A 26,058-nucleotide genomic window follows, 5' to 3' on the forward strand; every position below is an offset into this window, starting at 1 on the left:
TTAAGCCACTTTGAAGAATAAAAGGTAAAAGGGGTCACTTTGCCCCAATTAATCTCAAATCTCTCCCCATTCCAGTCTATCTTCCACACAGCTGCCAAAGTGATTTTCCCAAGTGGGGGTCTAACTATGTCACTCCCCAATAAACTCCAGTATGAACTTCTCTGTTTATCTTTTAAAGCCTTTTTGAAACCCTTCTCCTCAGATTACTGGGTATTTAATCCCCTATGTTTTCTCTTATATGAAACAGTATTTATAAGAACTTAGCACAATGCCTGACGCATAGTAGGCACTTAATAAATGCTTGTTCCCTTCCCCTCCCTCTTCTCTTATTCTACATATATTTATATATGTGTCTTTGTCTTTCCTGTAAGAGCTTTTTGAGAGGAGGGATGGCAGCCATTTATATCCCAGGTGCTTAGCACAGTGTCTGGTACATATTAGATGTCATAATTAAGTGCTAAAGAGGCTTTAAGTATGGAACCAGGAAAACAGAACTATATATGAGCACAAAAATCTGATTTGTCCTTAGAGCTAACCAAAAATCACATCATCAAGAAATAACAGTAGAGATTTAATGGTAAATTCAAAGAAGAGACAAGCTCAAGAGATGTAGGTAAGAAACAGTTCAGCTGGATTTCCCAGTAATTAGTAGAAAAGTCCTCTGGAACTTTTGAGAGATGCAGGTGAAAATTCTCCAACCTCTCAGTGTCCCAAGCAGATTGCTAATCCACTAATTGAGGTGAGGTTTCCACACTGGGAATTGGTTTCATCTGCAAAATATAGCAAGTCTTCTATGGGAATAATCAATGTTGGAGAAGTCACAGAAAGGCACAGAAATGTACTGTTGGGGGAAATCTGAATGGGTCTAACTAGTCTGGAAAGCAATTTGGAATTATGCTGAGTAAAATGTCTGTCTCGTTTGACCCAGAGCTCTTTGCCTCAGTGTACGGCCCAAAGAGGTCAATCTCAAACAAAAAGAAAAACTCTGTCTCAAAGATTTACAGGAGCAGTTTTTATAGCCTCAGAGAACGGGAAATAAAAGTTGCCCAAAGATAGGAGGATGGTTATACACAAATACAACAGACTATACCTCACCATGAGGAGGTGTGAATATGATAAATAAAGAGAAGCATGGAAAGAACTCTATGAACGGATGAAAGGTGAAGGAAGCTGAATTACAGTAATGCAAGTGGGAAGCAAAGCCAGAGAAGCTTAACGCCGTGAAACTACAATGAGCAGAGGGAAAGGAAGGCATTTCCCTCACTCTCCACAGAGGCCTGCAACACTACGTGTGATGTCAGCCTTTGTCAATGCATATTAGTTTTATTTCTGAAACAGGTTCCCCTCCCCCCAGTTTTTATTCTTTGTAATAAGGGATGAGGTTCTAGAAGTTGAGGGAGGAAAGCTGTTGGGAAATGTAGGTGATTTAGAAAATCTATCAATAAAATTAGATCTAAAAAGTCACCTTTCACTAACGGCCTGTTTGGTTGCCTCAGTTTGGTGTGGAAGTCCCCCAGTTCTTCATGGCTCTGCCAGGAGACCGTAAGTCCTTTTAGCTCCTACCAGCCTGGAAAGAGTTCCGGGATGGGCCTGGAGATGGATGGTATGCCATCCAGGAATGGGTCTAACTAAAATTCTGAGAAGCTTCTTGCAAGGAGATTGGCCAACTCATGGGGATTTTTTTCTTAACTAAAGCAACTCTTGAAAAGCTATTCATCGAGGCATGGAAGGATGGAAGGGTTGGAACGTACATCTATGGAAAGAGTCTCTCTGTAGATGGTATCACACGTTCTTGAAGTATGAGATGTTGGAAAAATCTGGAAATTAAGTTGTGCAGGAATCTTCCTTGTTAGCCACCCTGGGGACCTCTAAAGTAAAGATGTAGTCTACAATTACCTTTGCTACCAGATGCTTTATTGCTATGTCTATAAACTAATAAAAATGAAACTTTTTATTGCCTATCCAATATCCACTAGGCACCTGGGTGGCTCGGTGGATAGAACGTCGGACTACCCAAGTGATCAGGGGAGAGTCAATTAGTCTCTGATCCTCGGTTTCCTCATTTATAATGTAGTAACAATTGTACCTACTTTACAGGGTTGTTTTGAAGATTAAAAGAGATAATTTTGTGAAGTGTTTCACAAACCTTAAAGCAAGCGTAAATGCTGGCTGCTACAGGCGTGTCGGGCCCGTACAACAGGCCAGACTTTCATTTAGTCCTACTCTCTCCCATTAAATCAGCAAGAATGATTAGGAGCTGACTCCGGACATGGATATGACGATGTCAAGTCAGCGCAGATTTTGTTGCCCTCCTCGCTCCAAATGTTTTTCCTGCTCATTCCCTCTTCTTCCTTTCCCAGGCTGCCTTAAATACTCAGGTTAAATTGTTTTTGAATGGCTGAAACCCTAGTGTGATGCTTCCCTCCACTAATACGGAATGGCATCAGCTTAGCAACATATAATCCTGGAAAACTGCTGGAGAAATTCAGAAGTTACGTGACTTGTCCAGAACCACACGGCTAACATGTATCAAGGGTTTTCCTGATGCAAGGCTGGATGGTGCCAGGATGCCTTTGAGATAGGTGTATAAACAAGCACATATATGAGCACACATGTACACACGTGAATGCTTATGTACGTGTACACATACACTCATACACATGTACACAAAGATAGTGTGATGAGGTGGACAGAGAGCTGGTATTAAGTCAGAAAGATCCGGGTTAAGGGACCTGCCCAGGGTCACACAGGTCTGGTAGTATCTGAGGTAGCATTCGAACCCAGGTCAAACACCAAATCCAACATTTTATTCACTATGGCATGCTGCCTGTGATGGAAGTCACTCTTTCTTTTCCATGTTCAGGTTCTCCTGTTACTCAGGGGACTAATCTCTCCACTTGCTTTTGGTCAAGGAACAGAATAGGAGTCTTGCCACTGGTCACAGTTCAGATGCCCAGCATGAGAATCTTAAAGGTGCGGTGGGAAGCCAGAATTAGGAAAGACAAGGTGACTCTGGGACCAAACAAAGTAAAGGCCAACTACCAGAACAGGCTGGGCCTGAGGACCCTCTCCCCCCAAGCAAGAACCCAGGAGCACAAGCACAGCTACAAACATTTTGGCAAGGAAGTGGTAGGAAAACACACAAACAGCCTGAACCCCCAGATTTGGGAGGGCCAAGGCAAGGAAAACACCAAGGAGGAGCCCCAGGAGACTTGAAACAGTCTGCCCCCAGGCAGTAAGCCCAGGGTCCAATCCCAGGGCATGCCCAGCCTGGGTGCAGAGGTTGAAACAGATAAACCATATTAGGGAAACTGTATACTTACAAGGTAAAGCGGGCTGGGGCGTGAGGGTCAGAGATGTAGAGAGATCCTGAAAGCACAGAGAGGAGGAGGAACTCCCAACAGGAAGAAGAGTTTGGTGCGTAAGGGAGGGCAACCTGATTAATTAATAATTATCAATAAACCTTCAAGTGCCTGCTATAAGCTAGGTATGGTGCAGTCATCAGTCCGTCAAGAATAAAGCATTTATGTATCACTTTATATAATGTTTGAAAAATGTTTTAATCTTTACAAGATAACACAACAACCCTGGGGGGGGCAGATGTTATTCTTATCCCCATTTTATAGTTGAGGAAACTGAGGCAAATTGGGTTCAGTGATTGGCCCAGGGTCACACAGTTAGCAAGTGTCTGAGGCTGGATTTGAACTCAGGAAGAGGAGTCTTCCTGACTTATTGCAATTCTCACTCTGACCTCCATGCACTACGTCACCCATCTGCCTCAGCTCTTTTAAGCAGGCTCTGGCATCACCCTTGGAACAGAACGAAGGATGAATAGCAATAAAACTCCATTGGAGATACAAGGACAAAAATGGAACAGTCCCTGCCCTCAAGGAACTTCTATTCTATTAAAGGAAACAATATGAACCCTATTCATAGATCTAAAGACACCCTCTGTGGCCAAAGCCAGAAGTGTAGATATAGTCTCCCTATCCATCCTTTTGGAGAAAAGTAGTCTTGGCAAGGAACACATTAACTGTCTCAAGAAGGGAGAAGACTTCTTCTGCTTGACTACAGAGGACAGAGCTGGTTCCTACTGGTGGAGGTTCCAATAAGAAAATGGTCCAGCAGTGATGTGGGCTGCCTTGGGGGTACTGGGGCACCCCCTCCTTAGCTGTCAACTGTGTCACATGGGGAGATGTTGCTCGGGGCAGATGGGATGAGCCGCCCAATGGGAACCCTTCCCGACCTGAGATTCTGGGAGTCTGAAGGTTACAAGCCTGCTCAGAGGCCAGGGTACTGAAGCCGTGAAACCAAGGGAGGTTTTTCAGAGCCAAGTAAGATCGGGGGCTCTGAGTGGGGCATCTTGGATATTTTTAGGTTTCTCTCACTTCTGCTAAAATGTGTTGGTCAGAGATTAGAATAGTTTAGACTGGTGAAAAAAGAGTTTTGGTCAATGACCGAGCCCGGGTGCAATACACCGCACCAAATTTATTTTAGCCCCAAAGCTCCAGTGGTTCTGCTAGTTTAAAAAAAAAAAGGGCCTGGTGATCACTGTGCTTCAGAATCGTAGGAAAATGAAAGTGGCCTGTGACCAAGAAGACAACCAACTCTATCAGTTTCCTTTCCTCGGGTTTGATGCTGGCGGGCTCAAAAAAAGCCAGGGGTGAAGCCGGTCAGACAGTCCATTATTGTAATGGCATTTTTATTATTTGGTCCCAATGTGATTTTATCAGTAAAAGGAAGTCCCCATGAGGAAACTCCTTCTACTGACAGAGCCAGACCAGGGACCAGAGCATTAAGAACTAGGAGACGTGTGAGAGGTCATGGAGGAGGCGACTAACTCACCCGGCCAGCACGTGTCCAAAGTAAGTATTGAACCCTGGTCATCTGGACTCTGAACCATCTAGACTCCTATCTGACACTCCCACATTTATAACCAGCCACCTTACATTTCTCCATTTTCCAGAGGGATTACTTTACAAACAAAGAGATAGTATTAGCCCAGTGGAAAGAATCCTGGCTTCAGAGTCAAAGAATCTGCCTCTGATCCCAACTTTCTCTTTTCTTCCTGTGTGATTACTTATTACAAATTACTTGTCTTCTTTGGGCCTCAGCTTTCTTATCTGTGAAATGGTAGAGTTGCCCTACCTCCTCTGATAACCCTTCTAGTCCTATGTCTATAATGCTATGACCTGGGTTCAAGTCGAATTTTTGCATCCTTCCACCTACATAGTCTTAGGCGACTCAATTAACTTCTTAGACACAGTTTCTTCTCCTGTACAATGCAGGGGTGAGATTAGAGGATCTCTCTAGTCCCTTCAAGTTCTAAGACTATGAGTCTTTGAACCCTGTAAGATAAGGTAGCATTTATAAGGATGGCTAGGGGGCGCAGCAGACAGAACACCTGGCCTGGAATCAGGAAGACTCACCTTCCTGAATTTAAATTAAGCTTCAGACACTTACTAGTCCTGTGATACTGGGCAACTCACTCCATCCTGTTTGCCTCAGTTTCCTCATCTGTAAAATAAACTAGAGAAAGAAATGGCAAACCATTCCAGTGTTTTTGCTGAGAAAAGCCCAAATTGGGGCATAAAGAGTTGGATACAACTGACCAACAACAAAAGCACTTAAACAGCATTTGAAGATTTGCAAAGGGCTTTACAAATATTATCTTATTTGATCCTCACAACCACCCTGGGAGGTAGGGACTATTCTTTCCCCCATTTTACAGATGGGGAAAGTAAAGCAAACAGGGGACAAGTGACTTGCTCAGGGTCACTTAGCTAGTAAATGTTGGGCCAGATTGAAACTTAGGCTTTCCTAACTCTAACTCCCAGGGCTCCACCCACTAAGCTACCTTCTGCTCTTTCTCATCATCATAGCTGAAATTTTTATAATGTTGCAAAGTTGACAAAGTGACTTATGTACTTTGATGTCCACAATGACCTGGTGGGGTGGGTGCTAGGGGTATTATTACTGCAGTTGTTTGTCCTTGGTTCTCCAAGAGGACCATGACACCAGGGAGGTGGCCATGACATGAAAGTGAAATGGGTTCAGGTGAGGGCGGGCTGTGCAAAGTCACCAGCCTCACCCTCTCCTCCCAGGGGTTATTGTAACCTGTTTTATGTAGGAAGAACCTGACCAGAAACAGCAAAGTTGGACAGCGTCCAGGCTGGGGATTCCTTCAGCCTAACCCTTCCTTTCCTGTCCAGTGAACAAGGAGCACTCTCTGGGGGCTCAAACAATCAGCCACTTTCTGTTTACAAGTCTTTAATTTTTTAATTGTTTTTGAAAAGGACACCCTTCCCATTTCCCAGACACAATATGATCCCGATCGCTCGGAGCAGTTGTCCGTTGGCGATCCAATCTGAGGAGAGTTGCCATGGAGACCAGAGAAGGCAGACGGGAACTTCAAAGAGGAAAAACAAGATTTCATCATTTGATCTGGCAACGAGCCCGAACTGGTCCGATTTCATCAAAATGCCACGGAACGGAAAGTGCGCGACTGCCTGGCTTTGGTGCCCAGGTCAAGAAGAATGGAGACGGCGGAGATGCGCTGAGCTTCAGAGGGCCCGAAATAGCTAGGTTCGAATGCTCCCTCGGATCCTTACCAGCTGGGGCAGATCACTGAACGTCTCTCAGCAATCAGAAGATGCCAGGGAAGAAGGAAGAACATTTCCAAACTATGCTAGTGAAGGGCATCGGAATCTGGAATAAGAATGGGGGCCAGGACGCCTTCCATTCATCCATTCAATTCAATACAGCAAATATCTATTAGGCAACAACTATGAATAAGTGGCAGCTGGAAGAGTGTCTCCAGTTTTGGTTTTGTATTCAAGAAGCCCTGGGTTCAAGTTCCACCTTTGACATATGCTGACCCTGTGACTCAGGGCAAATCACTTAATCTCTTATCCACCAAATAAATTCTCGAAGCACATTTATGATTATGTGATACACACATATATTAGATAAAAAGAAAATAAAATGGTAGAGAGGCACGAGGAAAGCAGCTTCGGTTTCCTTATCTGTAAAATGGAGATAACACCACCCACTTCCCAGGGTTGCTGTGGGGATCGAATGAGAGAACACATGTGTAGTGCTCCAAAAACCGAGCAGCACTGTGCACATTCGAACTGTTATCATTATTACTCAGCATTTATTAGTCGTCTGCTGTGTGCCCGGTGCTGTGATGACAACACAAAGAAACACAAACATAGAGACAATTTCCTTGTCAGACATTCCCTTTACCAATGAAATTACAGGTCTGGTTTCAGCTCTCTGCCCCCTCCCCCCAAATGAGTGAAACTCTGCTGGACACTGCCCTGCAGAAATTTACCTTTGAATCCCTCCCTCTTGTCTACACCATGGAACCGAGAGAAGCTCTAGAGAGCTGGTCTTACTCTCCCATTTTACAGATAAGGAAACTGAGCCCCCAAGAGGCACAGGCTCCCAGTTTGCTAGTGACAGCCAGAACTAGCAGCTGGGACTACTCCCAGCTTCCTCATCTCTTGTCCTTCCCCTTTTCCATGTGGACTATTGGTTGGTGCCTAGTTATTGCAAAAGAACTGAGAATTTTTACCTTAGTGTATGAACTTTAAATGACGGGGGAGTCTAAGTCAGTTTGCCCTTTCAAAAAAGCCAAACTCCAGCATTTGCTTCCCTCTTGCTCTAAGTGATGGTATTTAAAATCCCAAACTAGCCATTTAAGGGGGAAGGTAGAGCAAGGATAAGACACTAAATCTGTGTCACCATCCTCAAATCCCATCATAACTTTAAGCCAGGATGATAGAATGCAGCAGGAGGGCTCTCTGAAGTTCTAAGAACTCATTAAAGTGTCATTAACCTGCTTGACTCGTTGGATGCAGCCAGGAGGCTGGAGGTGACTGAGTGGCCGTGGCTCCAAGTTCATGATCGTCTCAGGACTAACTGACCATAGAACAAACAGGTCTGAACAGATCAAATCATCTGGGAATCCCGCCCTCCCCCTCTCCCCCAAACAAAGGCTGGTTCGCACTCTCTCTCTCTCTCTCCTCTCTCTCGCCCTCTCTCTCTCTTTCTGTGTCTCTCTCTCTCTTTCTCTCTCGCGCTTTCTCTTTCTCTCTCTCTCTCTCTCTCTCTCTCTCTCTCTCTCTCTCTCTCTCTCTCTCTCTCTGTTCTTATAGCCAGACTTGAGAACACAATGAGAATCTGGGAAGGCTCAATACTCTAGACTCTCTCAATCTGCCTCATGTTAGACTCTAAGCCTCCCCAAGGGGAGGCAGGGAAACGATAAGAGACTGGTTCCATTGCATGAGTGTGGTAGAGGATAAAGAGTGATATGCATTTGAAGTCTGGGCACTGGATGGCTGGGTGACCCTGGGTAAGTCCCTGAACCTCTCTGGGCCCTAGGTTCCTTGTCTTTAGAGGAGCCCCGAATTTGAAGCCAGAGGACCCCTGTTCAAATTCTAGCTCTGATGCAGACTTCCCGCCCGTGTGACCTTGGACAAGTCACTTAGGATCATAATTTCAGATGCGTTGAGGGGCTTTACAGGCCCTTGAGCCTAACCCCTTCATTTTACAGGTGCATAGCTTCACACAGCTAGGCATCTTTGAAGCAGGATTCAAACAGATCTTCCTGCCTTCAAACCTAGCATGTATTCATTCATTACTTAACCTTCTCTGTACAATGAGGTGGGCCATGGACAGCACACACTAGATGGCTTCTACAATCCCTTACAGTGTAAATGGTCAGGGGAATCTAATTAACTTAATGATGTTGCTGAGAATTGAGCCTTTGTCTGGGAATCTGCTTGGACTTTCCTGGAGAGGGTGTGAGCATGCCTATTAACATCTCATTTGGTTGAGAGGCATCTAGGTATTTCCTGGACCCAGGATCAAACTTGGCTTCCCTGTGTTCTGGGGCTTGGAATGCAGAAGTGATTTAGATGACACTGCCAACCCTGGGCAAATTCAATAAACTCCACAAGGAGCTAGGTGGTGGGGATACTAAAACAGAGGTGAGAACAAGACAGTCCCTGCCCTCAAGACACATTCTATTAGAGTAGCTCTGAAAAAGCAGAAATGTAAGAAATTCTGCTTTGCTGGAGTATGTACATATCTTCACCTGATGCAAAAAACATGCCTCTCAAATTCAGCCTTGAGGTCAGGAAAAACTTCTCAACAATTAAGGCTGGAAAAGGTATGAGCTGCCTTAACACACAAATGCTCTTTTACTGGAGGGTTCCAAACTGAGACTGGATGATCACTTGTCAAGTGCCAAAATGGGGACTCCTTTCAGGCATGGGTTGGGTTAGGAGGCCCTTCTGATCTTAAAGTGCTGGACTTCCATTCTCACCCTTATTAATGTGGTTTGGGACCCCATTGGTTCTCCCCTGGACTGCCTGCTTAGCTACTCTGGACAACATGTGTATCATCCAGCAACACCTCATTATGTACATTCCCCTCCCTCCTCTCCCATCCCCACCCCTCCCCCACTCCCTAACACATATACCACAACAACACCAGGACTAACCGGTCTTGGAAGAAGTTCCAGGTCATGTGTCCCAAATGAGTAGGCAGGGTTTTTTTTATTTGTTTGTTTCCTGAGGTGAACCTGGAAACTCATTATTTGATTCAAAACTGACCCTTCTCTTAAAAAGGAAAAGCACTCTGACTATTCCTCAAATCTGATAAAGATCTTTAATGTTAAAACCCACAATTTTTCTTCCAGGGAGGTTTGGGTGGAGCTAAGAAGCAGGTTATAAAGACTCAAGGCAGTGATGGTATCTACACATGACCCGCCCAGATTGGAGATAATGGGGAGGAGATAGGGAAGGCATGGGCAAGATCTCTGCCCTCTGTCTGAGAGGATGCTGGAATGCCTGGGCTGCTCTTCCCTCCTTCTTTCTGGTTCAGTCCCTGAGGCTGGAGGTCTCTTTGCAAGAGCACAATTTGTCTTTTCTGATGGGCAGAGCAACAACTAACACGAGGATGAGAAATATAATTCCATCTTCTTTGCCTGGGTGTCATCTTCAAAATCATTGCTAGCAATTATATCTTTAATTTGGAGAAGTCATTTTGATGGATTAATGCTTGCACTGAGCTAGAAATTTCTCCAACCAGCCTTGTCTTTACTTGTCCTCATGAAATCTGCTTCCCCTCCCTCCCTCTCTTCCTCTCTTCCTCCCTTCTCTTTCTCTCTTCCTCCCTCCTTCTCTCTCTCTCTCTCTCTGTCTCTCTCTCTCTCTCTCTTTCTGTCTCTATCTCTCTCTCTGTCTCTCTTTCTCTGTCTCTATCTCTCTGTCTCTGTCTCTGTCTCTCTCTTTCAATTCAGCTGAGAACCTACATCCTTTCTTGTTAAAATTTGGGTGGCAATACCTAAACCCAATTACTCTTCCTGCCTCCAAGTTATCCTATATAGTTTCCTATTCTAGCTTAATCTTTTCAATGGATATTTACAAGGTCATTCCTTTACTGCCTACAGGGAAGGGAAGGGAACAAGAACTTAGCCCTTACTATGTGCCAGGCACTGTGCTAAAATGCTTTACAATCATCATCTCATTTGATCTTCACTACCACAGTGGCTAGGTGTAGTGGATAAAGGTCCCTGCATTCAAATCTGGCCTCAGACACTAGCTGTGTGACCCTGGGTAAGTCATTTTATCTTGTTTGCTTCAGTTGCCTCATCTATAAAATGAGCTGGAGAAGGAAATAGCAAATCACTCCAGTATCTCTGCCAAGAAAACCCCAAATGGGGTCGTGGAGAGTAGGATATGATTAAAAAGCAACTCGACAACAACTTGGATTAACTGCTTTGGGTAAAAAGAAGCAGTTCTGGACATTTCAAATGGAGCCCGTGTCCAAACTGGTTCTCGTCAATACACTAAGTGATAACTGAATAGACCATAGACAATTCAAGATAAGAAGCTACCGGGAGTCCACCCCCAGGGGCATTAGCCATTCAGCCACTCCTGCTTATGCACCTTTAAGAATTTCTCCTGATTTAACTTTGGAAGCTTCCAGCAGAAGTTGGAACTGACTGAAGTCTGCCTTTTTTTCTACTCAAAAAGACTATCAAAGATATTCTGGGTCAACGTTTTCTTTCTCATGCTTCCTATTAAAAGTTTTATAAGGGTAGGTACACCTACAGTGACATTTTTTCCTGAAAGCCTAGATACACTTGAATGGAGCCTTGATTTCACTGATGTAGGTAATCTTTCTGATGGTGCACACCCCGCTGGAAGTGTCTCATCCTGTGTACTTTCCATTCCTGTCTCAATGTAAATCTCCCAGGTACATACTTGAAGCAAATAGAAGAGGAGATGCATGAATGCATTACCACCCAGGGAAAAGTTATCGCTATGTAACCTGCTTCTGCTCATGTCCACAGAGGTCAGTGACTCAACAGGCAGATACCTGCACTGTGGGTGGGACTTCCCAAGTTCTGGGGTCCGCCCCAGAGTGCCCCTGACCTTGGTGTTAAGGGGAATGGTGGGACGAAGACCCAACAAGCAAGAAGAGCGTACAAAGATGGCACCATTAGGGGCAGCTAGGTGGAGCAGTGAGTAAAGCACTGGCCCTGGAGTTAGGAGGACCTGAGTTCAAATCTGACACTTGACACACTTACTAGCTGCGTGACCTTGGGCAAGTCACTTAACCCCAATTGCTCTACCTTCCCCCCTGCAAAAAAAAAAAAAGAGAGGAAAAAAAAACCAAAGATGGCTGCATGGGGAAGAGATGTTATGAAGCCATGGAGAGCAGATAGCTGGGGGGCTACAGTCAGTTTTGAGATGGGTCAGTAAGCACCATCCAAGTGTGGTCTTGGAGGAAGTCTATGCTGCCGATTGTGTGTTAGCCTCTCTTTTATTTCTCTTCTCTCCAGGGAGGAAGGTGAATGTCCCTCTGAATTACGCACTTGCTACCCTCTCCCTGCTGGGCTTGGGAAACCTTAGTCTTTGTCACAAATGCACATTTTGATTTACAATAATAATAACTAGCATTTATGTAGCACTTCCTAAAGTGTGCTAAATTGTCTCATTTTCTATTTGTTGTGTTTTTTGCTCTTGTGTAGATGAAAGAGAGAGATGGAGAATATTCCATTAAAGAGGCAAGATATTTGATATTAAGGCCATCGGGGCAAAGCAAGGAGACACATTTGGCAGAAGGATTCGAGATCTAGATATTCCCTGTAAAAACACATCAGATGGCAAAACCCCAGGCTAGGAGTAAGGGAGGAGGTTCCATTCGTTCCTTCCCCAGGAAATCAGAGTGTTTTAGGTTTGAAAAGAAACTTCGCCTCCGTGAGGGGAGGGGAGAGAGCAAGGGAGTATCCTAGACATCCTCATGCAACTAGACCTCCTGCTCAGGAGATGATTGATGACACCTGGGCCTCATTCACCAGCAGCACCTGGTGCCTGGACAAGTGTGGAGGGGGCTCATTATGGGAGTCCCTCATTGCACTGAGGAATTCCCCAATCAGCCTAATGAATTTACAGGTTGAAGGTCATCATCAATCCCAAATAGACTGGAAGAGTGCCCAAATCAAACTGAGGAGGCACAGGGAACTCCCTCCTAGGGAAGAATCCTCCCCCGTGTAGCTTATGAAAGTAATTGGATTGTACTCAGGAGAGCCCTTAGCTCTTGAGGATTTGGTCTTGACCTCTTTCCTCACCCCTTCTTGCAACGTACAGCAAGGGTAGGTGTGTGTGTGTGTGTGTGTGTGTGTGTGTGTGTGTGTGGGGTGGGGGTGGGGTGAAGGATGGGTCTTTAACAAGAGGCCATATTCCTGGGCCTTGAACCACCAGTTGACAGGAGACAGCTCTACTCAGTGGGGACCAATCAGAAAAATTCACCGTGTTTTCTTAGCAAGGCACATGTTACTCACCAAAGGGCCAAGGGTTCGGTTCAATTGTTTCAGTCACAGTTGACTTTTTGTGACCCCATTTGGGGTTTTCTTGGCAAAGACAGCAGAGTAGGTTGCCATTTCCTTCTCCACCTCATTTTACAGATGAAGAAACTGAGGCAAACAGCATTAAGTGACTTGGCCAGGATCGCACAGCTAGTAAGCGTCTGAAGCCAGATTCCAACTCATAAAGAAGAGTCTTCCTAACTCCGGGCCAGTGCTCTATCCACCGCAGCAAGATCCACTATCTATAATCTCATCAAATGAATTGTTGGGGGTGGGTGGGAAACAAATAGGGGTTTCCCTGATCCCCTCTGTTGCTGAAAATATTGATCGACTAATAACTCAAAGTGACCTGGGAATACATATCATCTGGGCTAATGTTCCAGTCTCCATAATGACAGGGCAGCACCTCCTATGAATAGAAATGGAGGTTTGATTTCTTTAGTGCAGAGAAAGTAACTCCTCCCCCAAGGCAGATCTCGGCCTATCTTTGACTCAGTGGCCAGATCTAAGGGAGTCTCCCGAGGCCAGTAAAATTCAAGTCAGTGAGCATTCCTTAAGTGTCTGCTCCTGTGCTTAGTGCCGGAGACCCCAAGAAAGGCAAAGTTAGTCTCTGTCTGATGGGGGAGACCGCAAGCATACAAGTATGGACAAATATGATACAGGGTGCAGGGTAATCGAAGGCAACCTCAGAGCCAAGGCACAGCCCGAAGGGGCTCTGGGAAAGGTGGGATTTTAGCTGAAGGTAGCCAGGAGGCAGAGATGAGAAGGCAGAGGAGTCTAGGCATGGTGGAGTGGGGAACACCTAATGAGACCAGAGTTGTTGGACCATAGTGTATGTGGGAAAGTGTAGGAAGACAGGGAAGGAAGGAGGGGGACTGGAGGGTCTGGAAGGGCTTATCTGTCTCCCTCAGGATCACCAAGCCAGTCAATTAAAAAGGCCAGATTTGAAAGGAAGGTGCCCTAAGACCCAGCCCAGTAATCTATCTACCACACCCTCTACCTCTAATTGACAATGCTCTAACTTCAGGGTAGGAGCCTTGAGCCAAGCAGGAAACATGTCACAAAAAAGGGAAAAAAAATGAGTCAGGGAGGCCCCATAGAATCAAGATGAGCTCTTAAATTCCTACCTGCTTTTTAACACATGGACTCACGAAGCTTAACGCTGACTTGGACCCTGACAAGATGGATCATTGGAATCACCCAAAAGCATTTACTGAGTGCCTAATTGCACATGGCATTGTGCTAAGACTTGTAGGTATAAGCCTCTCCAAGACAAAGACACAGCCCTAAGGACACAGCACGGTGTACAGGAAAGGGTCCCTGGCTCACAAGGCAGAAGACTCTAGTTCTAATCTCACCCCTGACAACAGCTACCAGTGTGACCTTGGGTAAGTCGTTTACTCTCTCTAGGCTTCATCTGTAAAGTGAGGAGCATGGGATTAGAAGTTTTCTCCAGCTGCTTCCAACTCTATGTCTACGATCCTAGGAACAGGTGAAGGAATGTCTATTTCTTTAGTGAAGAGAAGTCCAGAATGAGAGCTCCCTCTGCCAAGGCAGATCACAGTCCACACTGGATTCAGGAGATGGAATTTTAAGAATTTACTGAAGACACATAGAAAAGAGACCTTACCCAGGATCTCGGAATTAGTGTCAGAAGCTGGATTTGAAACAAAGTTTTCCTGATTCCAAGCCCAGCAAAGTCTCTACTAGAGCCATCCTGACTCTAGTCAACGATATCAGAAGTGTGAGCCAATACACAGCTCCGTGGGGATATACGTGCACCTTCTGCGTGTCAGGTGGAGCTTACTACTTGTGCGACCTTGGGACAATCACCTGACTCTTCTGGGCCAGTTTCTTCATCAGTAAAATGATAAGCTTGGCTAGATACAATCCATGGAAAGCTAGAGCTGGGGTCAAGCAGACCGAAGTTCAAATTTGGCCTGGCTGGGTCACCTGGGCAAATCACTTGACCTCTGCCTACCTCAGTTTTCTCATCTGCAAAATGGGGGTAATCATAGCACCCACCTGCCAGAATTGGTGTGGGGATCAAAATGAGATCTTTTTAAAGGGTTTTACAAACCTGCAAGAACAGGCTGCTCTTATCAGAGGGCTTCGGGAAGTCCCTCATTCCAGTCTTTTAGGACAGAAGGAGAGGAGTCATACTGCTTTGGATCGAGCCCTGGATCCAGATTCAGAAGACCTGGGCTTGAATCCTGTCTCTGCCTCTTATTGACTAGGTGACCTTGGGCAAATCATTTCTCCCTGTTGCCCTCAGAGTGTTCACCTATCGAATGAGGGGGTGGGGCTGGACCATCCCCAGAGGTCTCTACCTAGAGCAGATCAATGCTCTTGTGATATTCTCAATTGCCTCCACCACCCCTGGGCCTCAGTGTCCTGAAGGTCAAATGCCCAAGTTAGGTGAGACGGACTCTTTGGTGTTTGGGATCATTGGAGTGGAAGGGGGGCTCCCTCCTAAAGTAGGCACGTGCAGGGAAGAGAGATGGCACTTCCCTTATTTACCAACTACCTGCGTTCTCAATCTTGTATTCAGATGTTTATTTCCAACATAGGAAGGGAGAGGGAAAAAAATCTTTTATAGACAAATGTCAAATATTCTAACCCTCAACATGACCCTTCTCAAGTGTGCAGCAGAAGAGAGAAGAAAAGGAGAAGGTGGTCAGGTGAGACCCCAAACCAGGCCAACGCAGCCCCAAAAGAAAACACTCCAGACAAAATTGAAGGAAAGGCATTCGGAGGCACGAGAGGAGATCCAGAGAGACAGGAGAGAGGAAGGAAATTAATAAAGAACATTTATAAAGCCCTTTAAAGTTCGCAAATCACCAAACATTTTCTCATCTATTCCATTCCACGAACAAGACTGTAAGGTGGCCAGCCAACAACAGCACAATATTGATAACGAGCAGCACGCAGCGTTCCGAGGTCTGCAGAGCGCTTTCCTGATGTTACCTCATTTTGTTCTCACAACAGCCCTGGGACGCAGGTGCTAATGTTACCCCATTTTACAGTTGAGGAAACCAAGGCAGACAGAAGTTAAATGCTTTGTTCTATGCTCACCCAGCTAGTAAGTGTCTGAGGCAGAATTTGAACTCAGGTCCTCCCTATCCAGGCTCAAATACGAAATGCTTCTTACGTGCCAGGAATTGTGCTAAGCATTGGTAATATCCCAAAATAAAATAAAAAGGCACCAAACAGCCCCTGCCTTCGAGGGCTTTCTGTTTTAACAAGGGAGATAACACATAAAGAGTGAGGTCTCTAGAAATTAAATAGAAGGTAACCTGGGGAGTCAGGCTGCTAGGCGGTACGGCAGAGAGAACACCGGGCCTGGAGACAGGCGGATGGGAGTTCAAATCCTGTCTTAGCTTCGTAGGCAAGTCACTTAGCCTCTGTGCCTCAGTCTTTCACCTATGAAATGCGGAGAACAAAAGCATTGGCTTCATAGGGTTTCTGTGAGGACAAAATGAGTTAACGTGTAGGTGTTTTGCAAACCTAAGACTTGCTAGGTAAGCGCTAGCTGGTGGGGCTGCTGCTGGGGCTGTTCTCATTCCAGCCATCTCTCCTGGCCAGGCTGATCCTGGGCCTTTCTTACCTCAGGCAGCAGATGCAAAGCTGCTTTTCAAGCCAGGGATTCTAACCCCTTTTCACGCCCTGAACCCTTCAGTCGTTATTCGGCTGAAGTCTGCGGACCCATCCCAGAATGGTGGTGTCTTTAAAAGCACCAAATAAAATACATAGGATTAAAAAAAGCCAATTATACGGAAACTCAGTTATCAGAACATTAAAAGATCAAGCCCATAAACCCCAGGTTAAGAGCCTCCATAAGGCCCATCCTTGGAGCCTTTCCAGCTGGGCAGGACTTTGCCCTTTGCTGGTATCAGCTTTGAGATTGCAGAGGCACCTGAGAAGGTCATCAGTGATGGGACGTGTAGAGGTGAGTTAGGATTGGGGGCAGCCATGAGGTCTTTACCTACCTTGAGGTATTGCCTACACCTCAATGCCAGACCTTCCCGCAATAATCACCTATTCAATTCCAGTATTCTAACCTAGTCCCTTATAGAGTTCAAACGACAAGCAATTATCAAGTGCTTACTATGTGCCAGGCCCTGGGCTAAGCAATTGGAATAAAAAAAGAAAGGGAAAAACAGGTGTTGCCCTAGTGCACCTCATGGTCTAATGGGGATGTAATGATTAGGTTCTCCCTCCTCTCCCCTCCCCTCCCCCACTCTTTCTTTTTCTCTCCCCTCCTGTCTTTCCTCTCTTCTCCTCTGCTTCTCTCTCCCTCTCTCCCCTCCTCTCCCTCTCTATCTCCTCTCTGTCTGTCTTCTCTCTGTCTCTCCTCTCTGCCTCTATCTCTGTCTCTGTCTCTGTCCCTCTCCTCTCTCTGTCTCTCCACATTCTTTCCTTTTCTTTCCTCTCCTCTGCCTTTCTCTCTCTCTCTCTCTCTCTCTCTCTCTCTCTGTGTGTATATATATATATATATATATATATATATATATATACACACACACATGTAGATATCTATATAAATATATTCAGAGATATTTAGATATATAAGATCTCAATCTCTCTATAGATAAATCTATGTCTATATAGATACTATATCTCTATATCGAGATATATCCATAGAGCTCTCTATATAGAACAAGCTATAGATACATCTAGATAGGTAAGACAGATAGATATATCTAAATATAGATATTTAGATCTCCGCATAGATACATACATACAGCTATTACATTATACAAATAGATATACTCCATTGGACTGTGAGGGTCCAGAGGCCAACGACTCTACTGCAGTCTGGCTGAATGAATGACTCGATATACAAGGGGAGTTTGGCAGAAAGATACGGGATTTGGGCTCAGATCACAAGGACTCCTAATGTGGCTCTCGTGGGACCCCGGGCAGTTTACTTCCTTTTGCGGGATCTCAGTTTCCTCACCTGTAAAATTAGGGAACGGGACTAGATGACATTTAAGGTCCCTTCCAGTTTTAAATTCATGATCTTATACATGGAGATGGAACCTCGGGCTAGAGTCCCAAGACATAAAAATGAAAAATGGTGGCCGCTGCCTCTAAGGACTTTACAAGTTGAAATCATCAAAGCTGGAGTGCATCCTCATCAAACAGCTTCCCACTGAGGGTCTCCACAACATGCCCATTTCACTTCTGGCTAGCTCTAATTTTTAATTACATCAAACTTATATGAGTCGCATTGCTTACTAAGCTTACTTAGTTACATTGGCTTCTTTGTAATTGCCACCCATTGTTCTTGGTTCTCCATCCTGGAACAGAGTAGAATAATTTAATCCCTTGTCCACATGACAGCTTTTCACATTCTTGAAGACAACTCTCACGTGAAGAGTCCATCCATGGCATGCTTCTCATTCCTGGCCCAGACAACTCTATTGCCTCCAAGGGGCCCTTACAAAGCAAGGTCTCTCATCCTTTCCCCATCCTGGGGACTCTCTTGTGGAGACCTAGAACATGGAAGACATCCATGTTCTTTTCCTCTCCAATGTCATTGAGTCTTTCCCCATGATTTGTCTAGATACATTTTTACTGAAGGTAAAGCCTACCTTTTTTATTTTCTAATTTTTTTTTTAAATGAATGGTCTTTAACATGTGAAATTCTGAGTCTAATAAGGAGTTTTAGGTTCTAGAACTCAAGCCTTAAATGAGTTTGGGAAAAGAAATTGAAATTGACCACAGACCTTCCTGCCCTTAGTTGAAGGCGAAGTTTGAAAAATGAAAACAAAAGTCACTCCTCAAATCTGTGGGAATAGAGGGGAAAACTAGAGGCCTGTATGTGCCTTTAAGCTCCTAAAGTTCTGGGGGACTATGAAGTGAGCAGCCACTCCCCTGGGATGTTCCAATTCTGATTTGGCAGCGACAATCACATCAAAGAATTTTCAGAACACTCAATAGCCCCCCATTCCCAGATGCAAAAATGCCTTCATTGTTTACAAGAAGATCCAAGAAGCAGGAGGTCAGAACCCTTTAACAGCTAATTGCAAAATGCCTAATTCTAAGCACAAACGGCTGTCAGAAACAGAGGGCATTTGACCAGAACCAAATGAAAATAGGTATTTTTTTAAATGCCAGAATCATAGGATCTTACAGCTAAAATCAGGAGGTGCTCTCCAATGCCATCATTTTTTCTAATGAGGAAACTGAGGTCCAGAGAGGTAAAGAGATGTGCCTGAGATCACGCAGGTATTAAGTATGGCAACCATAATTTAAGCCTGGGTGCTGTAGCTACCTATCACATCATGCTTTCCCCAGGACCATGTGACCTTCCTTCAACAACACAGGAACAATGAGACCTAGTACCAAGGTAGCAAGAATAATTAGTTAAAATAAGAAACTCACAGATGGCAGGCTAGAGTAAGCGCCTCATCTAGCGGTAGACTGAGGCCATTCTTTGGTTTGGGGTATTTGCCCCACTTGAAAAATTGTTTGTTACAGCTCTGACTCAGCTAGAGTATGGAGGCAGCTGGGTGGCTCATCAGATAGAGCACTGGGCCTGGTGTCAGGAAGAGCTGAACTCAAATCCAGACTCAGACACTCACTAGCTGTGTGACCCTGGGCAAATCATTGACCCTCTTTCTTCCTGGGTTTCCTCAACTGTAAAACGGAGATCAGTTTCTCCAACTTTAAAATGGGGATAAGAGCACCTACCTCAGGAAAACTGCTAAGGTCCTCTCCTGCTCTAACCCTTTGATTCTCTGCTATGATGCTCCCATGTCCATCAGTAAAGACCAGGAGTATAAGGCAGCCATATTACAAACAAATCAGAGTAGGGGGAGACAGGCCAAATCCAAAAGCCAGCTCCCTCTCCTCTGCCTGGCTCTTTCCTCCTAAGCCAGTCCTGAGGTTCTATTCCCACAGCTAATTCCCTTCCCTACTCAGCCGAGACCTTTGGATGCCAATCCCCTCAAGAGACCCTCATTCTGACCTAACCAGAAGTTTGCTAGGCTCCTGATTCAGATTCTGCCTCTTACCCTCCATAGAAGGATCGCCTTATCTGTGCTCTCCCCTGACCATCACCAGCATGGCTGCTGATTCAGATTCTGCCTCTTACCTTCCATAGAAGGATCGCCTTGTCTGTGTGCTCCCTTGACCATCACCAGCATGGGGCCAGGCTTGGCCTAGGGAGGATTTCACACTGCCTTCTGCAGAGAGGGACAGATAACCTCTGAAGTGTATAGACCAAGAACATTAATAACTTATGGAACTTTAAGGTTAGAAAAATGCTTTACATTTTATCCTTTGTGAGCCTTTCCACAATCCTGGGGAGCAGGTGTTATTATTATCCTGTTTTACAGATGAGAAAAGAGAAGCTAAGAATCTGAGGCAGAATTTGAACTCAGGTCTTCTGTCTCCAAGTCTAGTGCCCTATCTCCTATACCATCTATTGCCTCAAGTCAAGTAGATGACTTGTTTTCAACGAGAAGGGACATTTAAAAATGGCCTCACCTATTTCCTCCAAAGCAAGCTCTTCCCCTGTCCCAATCTACATACAGCACTTGACCCTATTTTTTTTTTAAAGCATGGCACACTTAACCAACATTCAATGACTGAACCTAAGGCTTCATTGGGCCACAGCAAGCCATACTCCTTTAAATCTTTCTCTGTGGTGACTAGATACTTCCAAATCAGGAATCTTTACAGATAAATAGTTTTCCAAAAATAAAAATAAATAAACCAGTTATCATGGGGTTCTATTAAGAGTCTGGGTTGGCTAAGAGTAGTTTTGTTTTGATAGAAATCTGTAATATGCACTGATTCCTCAGACTCAGTGGTAGCTTGCCCAGAGACATCTTCTAAATAGTCTTGACTCTGTAAAATAGTTTGTCAATATAACTGGACTGGTAACTAAATGCCTTATCCTGGTATGTATTGTCAAGTTTTTTTTTTTTTTTTGTCTTTTCTGGTTGTTCCATCAAGCAATGAGAGTTGAAAAAGCTTGCTTTGTTCTAAGATGATGTAAAACCAGACTCCATCATGGACCATTCTAGAGTGTATTTCAGTTACAACAATCTAACCCACCTGAGATCCTGACCTGGACAGAGCTCTGTCCTAGGTGCTGGAGGAGATACACAGATGGGGTAAGGCCAGGTCTCTGCCCTCATGAAACTTCTAGTTGTGGTGCCGAGTTTCATAATCTAGGGCCAATGAACTTTTTAATAAATACATTTTGATAACTATTCCGATGTAATTGGTTTCCTTTGACGCATTTAAAAAACATAAAATTGGATGCCTTGGGATCTGAAAAGGGATCTGCTGGCTTCACCAGACCCCCAAAGGTTTCTATCAAAACAAAACTACTCTTAGCCAACCCAGACTCTTAATAGAACCCCATGATAACTGGTTTATTTATTTTTATTTTTGGAAAGTTATTTATCTGTAAGGATTCCTGATTTGGAAGTATCTAGTCGCCACAGAGAATGATTTAAAGGAGTATGGCTTGCTGTGGCCCAATGAAGCCTTAGGTTCAGTTATTGAATGCTGGTTAAGTGTGCCATGCTTTAAAAAAAATAGGGTCAAGTGCTGTATGTAGATTGGGACAGGGGAAGAGCTTGCTTTGGAGGAAATAGATGAGGCCATTTTTAAATGTCCCTTCTCATTGAAAACAAGTCATCTACTTGACTTGAGGCAATAGGTGGTATAGGAGACAGGGCACTAGACTTAGAGACAGAAGACCTGAGTTCTAGCTTATGTGTGGCTGTGTATGTGGGAAGGGGAAGGGGAAGCAAGGAGAGTGGTGGGTATTTGGGGACATACTCAATTAACTACAATACTAACATATTTGTGTAGTTAGAATGGCATTGGGGATATAGAACTGGCCTTGCAGCCAAGAAGACCTGGGTTCAAATCCTGTCTCTGACCCATAATTGCTGGGGAAATCTGGGCAAATCACTTTATTAGATCAGAGTTCTATTCAGCTCCTTTAGATTATAAGTTGCAGAGAAGGCATGTGTTCAATTGTTTTGGGTTGAGTCTGACTTATCATGACCTCATTTGGGGTTTTCTTGGCAAAGATACTGGAATGGTTTGCTATTTCTTTCTCCAGGATGTTTTGCAGATGAGGAAACTGAGGCAAGCAGAGTTAAATGACTTGCCCTGGTTACACAGCTAGCAAGTGTCTGAGGCAGTATTTGAACTCAGGTCCTCTGGACTCAGGCTGGTGCTCTATCCACAACACCACCTAGCTGCCCTTGCAGAGAAGAAGCTGACCTGCATGGACAGGGAGAGTTTCCTCCCCTGAGAATTCCCTATACCAATGAAGTCACAAGTCCTCCAGAGCATGTCCACTCACTTCCTTAATCTAGACATTCCATGGCACTACTCCCCCCCAGGTGACTTTCCATGGGCAGCTGCCATGTTTAGGAGCCCTTTTCTCAGACTTCTGCTTTCGAAGATTCTCTGAGAATATCTGCCCCCACTACCTTTGGATGGATCAAACTGCGTTAAGCACAGCTCTTACACACAGAACTGGAACAACTTTGACATCAAATCTGGTGTCTGATATTAAAAAAAAAAAACCATGAACTCCTATGGGACAAACCCCGTAAATTAAGTTAGAAGGCCAATGGCCTGCCAATGGAGTTGAAGCCAGAGGCCCTTCCATCCAGGCCCAAGTGGTGTTATTTCTATCATGTTTAACCAAACTTGTTCCACCCCACTCCCAGTCATCAAGTTTATTTCTCAGTTCTTTTTCTAACCTCACTGAGACATTGTGATGATTTAAAACTGTGAAAGCAATTACAGAAAAACTAGAGATGGTCCCAAGCAGCAAACGTTAGAAGAACATGTAAACATTATATATATGTATGTACATATATACACACACACAGAGACATATACACACACACAAACACACATATATAGAGACAAATATATATACACACACACACATATATATAGACAAATATATATACACACACATATGTACACACACACACACACACACACACACACACATATATATATATGGGTCTAATTTGGAGGGCTCTATACCCTTTAAGAATTCAGTCAAAGGCAACTATCTCAACAGTATCACATCAGCTTCATGCCCATTCTGAGCTGCCATCCTGCACCAGAGCTGGAGCTGGCCAGGCCAGCAATCGTGCATACCAAATGCCAACATAAGCCTGCTTCGGTTCCCATCTTAGTTTGGGGGAGCCCTTGGACAAGAGTCTTGTCCTATTGGGCTGACACTCTGAAATGATACAATGGACTCCATCGACCTCCGCTCAGCAGTGGTACCAAGCAACATTGCTAGCTCTTGAATCCCACACTTAAACTACCTAGTCTTCTAAAACTACTAGTCAAAGGGTACACATTAACTTCGAAGAACGATACTCAAAGCAAACCAGAAAGAGCACAGCAGGTACATTTCGACAAGGGGGAGAAGGAAGAATTTCACACAAGACACTGGTATTCAGGGGGCCTCGAACTGGAGAGTGGAAGAGGAAGCCGTCACCTTGCCATCAAGAGCTTAGCTCCATTCTGAGTTCATGGAGCTGATTGAATCTCACATCTCAGCAAATCTGATGTTAGACCTATGTCGAAAAAGCTGGCTTCAGAGATCTTTGCAAATGAAACCAGGCTCCATCATGAAATCACACAGAATCACTCTTTTAAATAGAGATTTCTTCCCCACCCCCACCCCCGAAAGTGGAGTGCCATGACTCAATGATTCTTCCTTCATGTAAGGAACATTAGCAATACACGAATATATACATGCATTACAATATAACGACTAGCTCAAAAGAAATGAAATTTTGGCCAAATAGGCATGTGCTACATTGAGTTAAAATGTTACCATTAGCCCCTTAATTTACACGTAGGGGAGTTTCTGAGAAACATCTTAACCCACTCCATCAGATCTTTGCCCAATAGAGAAATGGTCTCCCCACCTCCACCCCAGGTTCCTCGATGATTTGAGAATAATGCATTATCTTCTGCAATGGTAAAATCTAAGCTGGGGACATCAATTCTGCCTGTCATCGTGGAGAAGACCAACACTTTTGCATTATTCTCTTGTGTGAAAATGGAGAGAGAAGGGGACAAAAATAATCAAAGCCCGTTCTAGGCAGTCTGTTTATTTCCCCATCAGCTTAATGGCCGTGTGTGTTTTAAAGGTGTCCTCGGGCTGCTACTCTCTCAGGGATGAAACTGCAATTAAATAGAGCATTATATAGTTCATAATGCATCCACACAGGAAAAAGTTCCTGTTTCCACTAAATATGCAGCTTGTCAACACCAGCGGGGAGTTGTCTATTCATGACTGACAGAGGGCCGATTGCACAGGGTTAATAAACGTTGGTGCAGCAAAATGGGGTTGAAGCTGGAGAGTATTTGGAGCTTTGGAATACTGTCAGATCTTTAAAGAGCTCAGCAGCCTCGAGGTTTTCTTTACACTTTCCCGTTTTGATCCAGAGATTTTTGGTCAAATGTTGCAAAAGAGAGAGACAGTCAACCATACCCCAATTGTAGTGGGCTCCTTGGGTCCAGAATCAGTCAACTGAAACATAACTGTACTCTTGAAAAAAAGCGACTCAAAATGCAGAGGGAGAAAAAAAAATCTCCCAGGCTGATTTAGAGTTGTTGTTGTTTTTTTTTTAAGAAAAAAATTAGTCTGAAAAAAGACAGGTCCCCATGTGACTAACTTTGTCAATGACCTCTCCTGGGTAATGTTGAATTCAGAAAATGAGTTTCCATTGTAAATGATTAATCAAGATAACCCAAGGAGCCCAGCCCAGGGAAAAAAGAAAAAAAAAAAAACACCTTCTCTCTCCTAACTTATTTGCCCAGCAAGCTCTTTCCCTGTGAGCTCACATGCCTGGGAAGATTTCAGGGGTTTTTCTCTCTCTGGTCCAGGAAATGAGGAGAAAAAAAATCTGTGTACTCCCAGCTAAGGAGAAGCTCTGAGGTCTGATTCCTGTATCTACCTACAGTCTGCTGCAAGTGGATATGCAGCGGTGGAGCCTGGCAAGAGGCTGCAAACACGTCCTGAGAAGGAGCCCTATTTGCACACTAGTTTCAGTTAGGACCACGGGTCCCAGACATCCCAGGCAATCACGGGCCTGGGGAGCCATCCCAGGGAACAGGGCAGGGGCATCACCTACCTTCCATCATGGTGGCAGAATCGCATTCCTCAATTTCCAAGGAGCCTGGAAAAACACGGGAAAATCGGATCCTGGTTACCAGTCGGGTCCCCCTCCCCCCACCCCCAACCCCCCAGCTCTGGCAGAGAGGAGCCGGACCCCAAGCAGAGGGAAGCCTCCAAGCGAACGGCAGGCCCTGGATGCGGCTGCCCTGTACCACCTAGAGGATGGCAGGAAGATGCTGGGAGAGAAAGGGACAGCTCGCTGAGCTCACACGCCTGCCAAGAGCTCAGCCAATCCCTTCCTCCCTGTACCTTGTCACATGGTAGGCAGCTCGCATCTCCTGACACAATACCCCTGGAGAACACACAAGAACCTATTTCTCATCCCCATCCTCTGTGCTCCCCCCCCACCCCCAAGCTTTCACCAAACACACAAGCCTGCTCCTACCTGTGACGCACTTCCCTCACAGCCCCCGCCGCCTCTCTAATCCTATTGCAGCAACTGAGTGAAGGGAAGGGGATTAATTATCAGGCACTGTCAGATGCAGGGGTGGGGGCTCTGGGCAGTTCTGGGAGGGACCATTCCTGCAAAGGGCAGCAGCCTGGGACGTTCAGGAGCCCGACCAGCGTCTCCATCTCTGCGGCTCCTCGAAAGGAGGCATTCCAGATGGCAGCTGCTGGGGTGTCCCCGCCCCCCCGCCCGGCTGAGAGAGGGGACGGCGGGGAGTGCGACCTGGCTGGACCTGGGTGCTGGCTGCTTTTCCCTCTCCCCAGCTATTCAAGAGAGACTCAATCCAGCTGACGTCACTTCATCAACAAATACTCTCCCCACCCCAGGCAACCCAAAGGGGTGATGCAGGCTGTCTGGGACAGAGAGGGCCCGGCCATTGAGTCCTGCAAAGGGGCAGGGGATTGTCCTGGACACAAAGAAACAAAAGGGAGACCCCGCCGGGATCAGCCTGACCGGGCTGGAGGTCATGTGGGAGGGGGCAGGGCAAAGCCGGAGAGAGAGGGAGCCCAACTGAATCCAGTGGGC

General features: G+C 45.2%; 1 protein-coding gene across 1 annotated transcript in view; it reads right to left on the reverse strand.

Annotated features, from left to right (window-relative positions):
• The window catches only part of SGIP1 (SH3GL interacting endocytic adaptor 1), a 225,944-nt gene extending 200,693 nt beyond the window's left edge, over window positions 1–25,251 (reverse strand). Inside the window, exon 1 of the mRNA XM_036756154.1 lies at window positions 25,042–25,251. Within this exon, the coding sequence (XP_036612049.1) occupies window positions 25,042–25,051 (10 nt within the window). The 5' untranslated portion in view covers window positions 25,052–25,251. The remainder of the gene's footprint in view (window positions 1–25,041) is intronic.
• Between the last annotated feature and the right edge of the window lie 807 nt (window positions 25,252–26,058).

The sequence above is a fragment of the Trichosurus vulpecula genome, chromosome 4 (assembly GCF_011100635.1).
Source record: "Trichosurus vulpecula isolate mTriVul1 chromosome 4, mTriVul1.pri, whole genome shotgun sequence".
Taxonomy (NCBI): Eukaryota; Metazoa; Chordata; class Mammalia; order Diprotodontia; family Phalangeridae; genus Trichosurus; species Trichosurus vulpecula.